Source organism: Mus caroli, chromosome 6, assembly GCF_900094665.2.
Source record: "Mus caroli chromosome 6, CAROLI_EIJ_v1.1, whole genome shotgun sequence".
Classification (NCBI taxonomy): domain Eukaryota; kingdom Metazoa; phylum Chordata; class Mammalia; order Rodentia; family Muridae; genus Mus; species Mus caroli.
In genome coordinates this window covers 125,067,193-125,070,027 of record NC_034575.1, presented here as the reverse complement: position 1 = coordinate 125,070,027, position 2,835 = coordinate 125,067,193, and the positions used below count along the sequence as shown (strand labels likewise).

General features: G+C 41.8%; 1 protein-coding gene across 1 annotated transcript in view; it reads right to left on the bottom strand.

Moving 5' to 3' along the window:
• Positions 1–900, bottom strand: part of LOC110296316 (C-type lectin domain family 2 member F-like) — a 35,107-nt gene extending 34,207 nt beyond the window's left edge. Inside the window, exon 1 of the mRNA XM_021164967.2 lies at positions 884–900. Within this exon, the coding sequence (XP_021020626.1) occupies positions 884–885 (2 nt within the window). The 5' untranslated portion in view covers positions 886–900. The remainder of the gene's footprint in view (positions 1–883) is intronic.
• Positions 901–2,835: the final 1,935 nt, after the last annotated feature.

Sequence of the window (2,835 nt, the reverse complement as noted above, 5' to 3'; positions counted from 1 at the left end):
AAAAAAAAAAAAAAAGAAGGCGCCAGGGACTGCAGCTAAGTCTTATGACTTGCACCTGACTTACTCACCTGAATATAAGCCACAACCATCATGAGAGCTGCACAGGTGTACCAGGTTTTTGGCGAATCCATTTTGGTGGAGATATGCCCCTGCTGCCCTGATTAGCTGAAGCTGTGTACCTGGTGAGGTGACGTGGCCTGCTGTGAGTGGATGGGAACTGAGAGTATATAAGAGTGAGAGGCCCGGGGTTTGAGAGANATANTTAGTGGGAGATAGAGATAGATAAAGAAGAGAGATGAAGAATNAAGTTTGCTGAATAAACTGCTGTTAGAAGGACTGGTGGTCNTGTCNTTCTTGCTGGTCGAGAGCTGACGTGACAGTTATCACCAAGGAAAGATTTTAAAGAGATGATAGCAGACAACATCTACCCNAGATGTGAACATCATGCTAAATATTAGGAGGGAAATAACACTATAAATGCTTTGAAGAAGATGGCTAGTAGATGGGAGAGTATCCAATTGATTTAAATTTGTTGGGATGTCCTGGGCATGGTGGCACTTGCCTATAATCCCAGCACTTGGGAGGCAGAGGCAAGGGGATTTCTGAGTTCAAGGCCACCCTGGTCTACAAAGTGAGTTCCAGGACAGCCAGGGCTATACAGAGAAACCCTGTCTCAAAAAAAAAATTGTTATGATGTAGAATTTGTTAGGGATAGGCTATCTTAGGAGGCACACAACCTATGCCCAGGGCACACCTCCAGTCCAAGAGCTGCCTTTCTTCCATACCAGTACAGTTGGCTTCATGGAACCTTCAACCCTCATAGCCACAACTCATGCATGTCACAACACATGAACACAGAAGGAAAAACATTGTGAAAACATACATGTTGTTATACTCAGTGTTGTCTGTCTACATCCAAGGGTGCTTTGACGACTCTCAGTGCAGGCCGATCCAGTAGTTAAAAGTCCCTTGTATCTCCCTAGGAAATTCATAAAACACAAAAANCCAAGAATACATGGGTGTCTGTGTTTCACATAATCCTGGAGTCTCTCTACTCCACAGCTACCTATAGAGGTGACAGGAGGGTGGAACTGAGGGTTACAGAATTTGGAGGTATATTAGTCTCCAGATCTCAGTGGATCCACTTGACATCAGTCATTGTAAAGTATATCATTTGAATTAAATATTAAATGTAATGATACATTCTTCTGTGGCCATAATAGTTCTGGGCTAACTTTCTATTGCAGTTATTAACAGTATGCAACATGTGCCATCTTACAGTAAAATACGCGTGACCACCAGGTATCCCAGTAAAATGGCATATCTGACCTTCTAGATGACTATGAGCACTATGTGAGAGAATATTTCTTGAATGTCTCAGGACTCCAGTCAGAGTCTAGCATCAGCAATTGCCACACACTCACACATTCCCCATGTCTCCACATGCTTGGGATGGGATTCTTCCTCATGCTTTATCTGTAACCTCTCTATCTCAAGGAAATATAATTTTCAACAGACAAACCAATCCATGACTATTTCTTACAGCTCCTCCTTGTTGTCAAACTGATCTAGTTGGACTTCTTGTGCCATGCAAAAGGTCTGGCTGAATACCCCTTTCTTGAGTATTCAGAAAAGTAAAATCATTTATTTCCAAATGCAATCCAGTTTCTAGGGCAAGCAGCATAGGTATTTTTGATTGAGATCTGTTCTGCATTCTCACTAAAATTTAGACAATATAATGAATTATAACACACATGCTTTGACTCTTTTTGGAATACCCTCCTGAGCTCAGCTGTGAGCTGTGAATCTGATTGTAGCTTTCCCAATTGATCTGTAGGAATCCTCCCCTGAGCATGGTGGGCCTGTGTCCCACTCAGTCTCAGATGCTTGCTGTCAGTAGGGCTTCCAGGAAGTGCATTTCTATACTAGCATCACTATCTGAGCTTTGAGTTACTACAATAGGGGTTACTAGAGCAATAAGCACTCTGTAGGGACACCTATTGACAGCCACCCTAATAATTGAGACAGCAGTGAGAACTATTGTGTAGGTAGTGTATACAGTATGGACATGTTGCCCTAAAGGATGATTCACAAAATTAAGAGGACAGTGTAAGATTTTATTACACTATTTTGAACTGTGAGATACTAAAACCTATAAATTTATGACTACAGAAACTGTATTTAATACATTCAAAGTACAGTTGAGCCTGGTAACTAAACTCATGGATCATGGATCACGGCACTGTACCTTCCTGGCCATATTACTCTTCTCTGTCTTTACCTTTCCTTGAGGTTCATCGTTGGAGTTTTTCTTTCCTTGTTCTCTACCTTAGACAGTTTCCCCAAGTGGACCTATGTCCTCTGCATCTCAGTGTAGAGCCTACTGGGTGTTATCTTCCCAGGGATGCTGAGCCTGCCCTCCTGTGCCCATCACAGCCTGTGCTATTCCTTCCCAGCATCTTCCTGATCAAACCTAAGTTTCCAGAGAACAGGAACTTCCAGTGTGTTTTCTCCAGAGTCCTTCCCACAATGCCTGTTTCACAGTGGTCACTAAACATAACTGACAATGTTAAGGTGGACAGAATGCCACAGAATTTTTACAATAAGTCACTTGCCTCTGAAAGCAATAAAAAGAGCAACTAGAGCTACAGTGAGGACCATGATCACTCCACAGAGGCAGTAAAGTACTTGGGGGAGACAATTCTGAGACATTTTTCTTGAACCATTTTACTTAAAAAATATAAATATGAGAATATCAATCTCAAGAAACGTTTAACAATTATGTGTAGATTTTGCTTGTATTCACCCACTGCAAACCTCTTTACAGAAGGACCT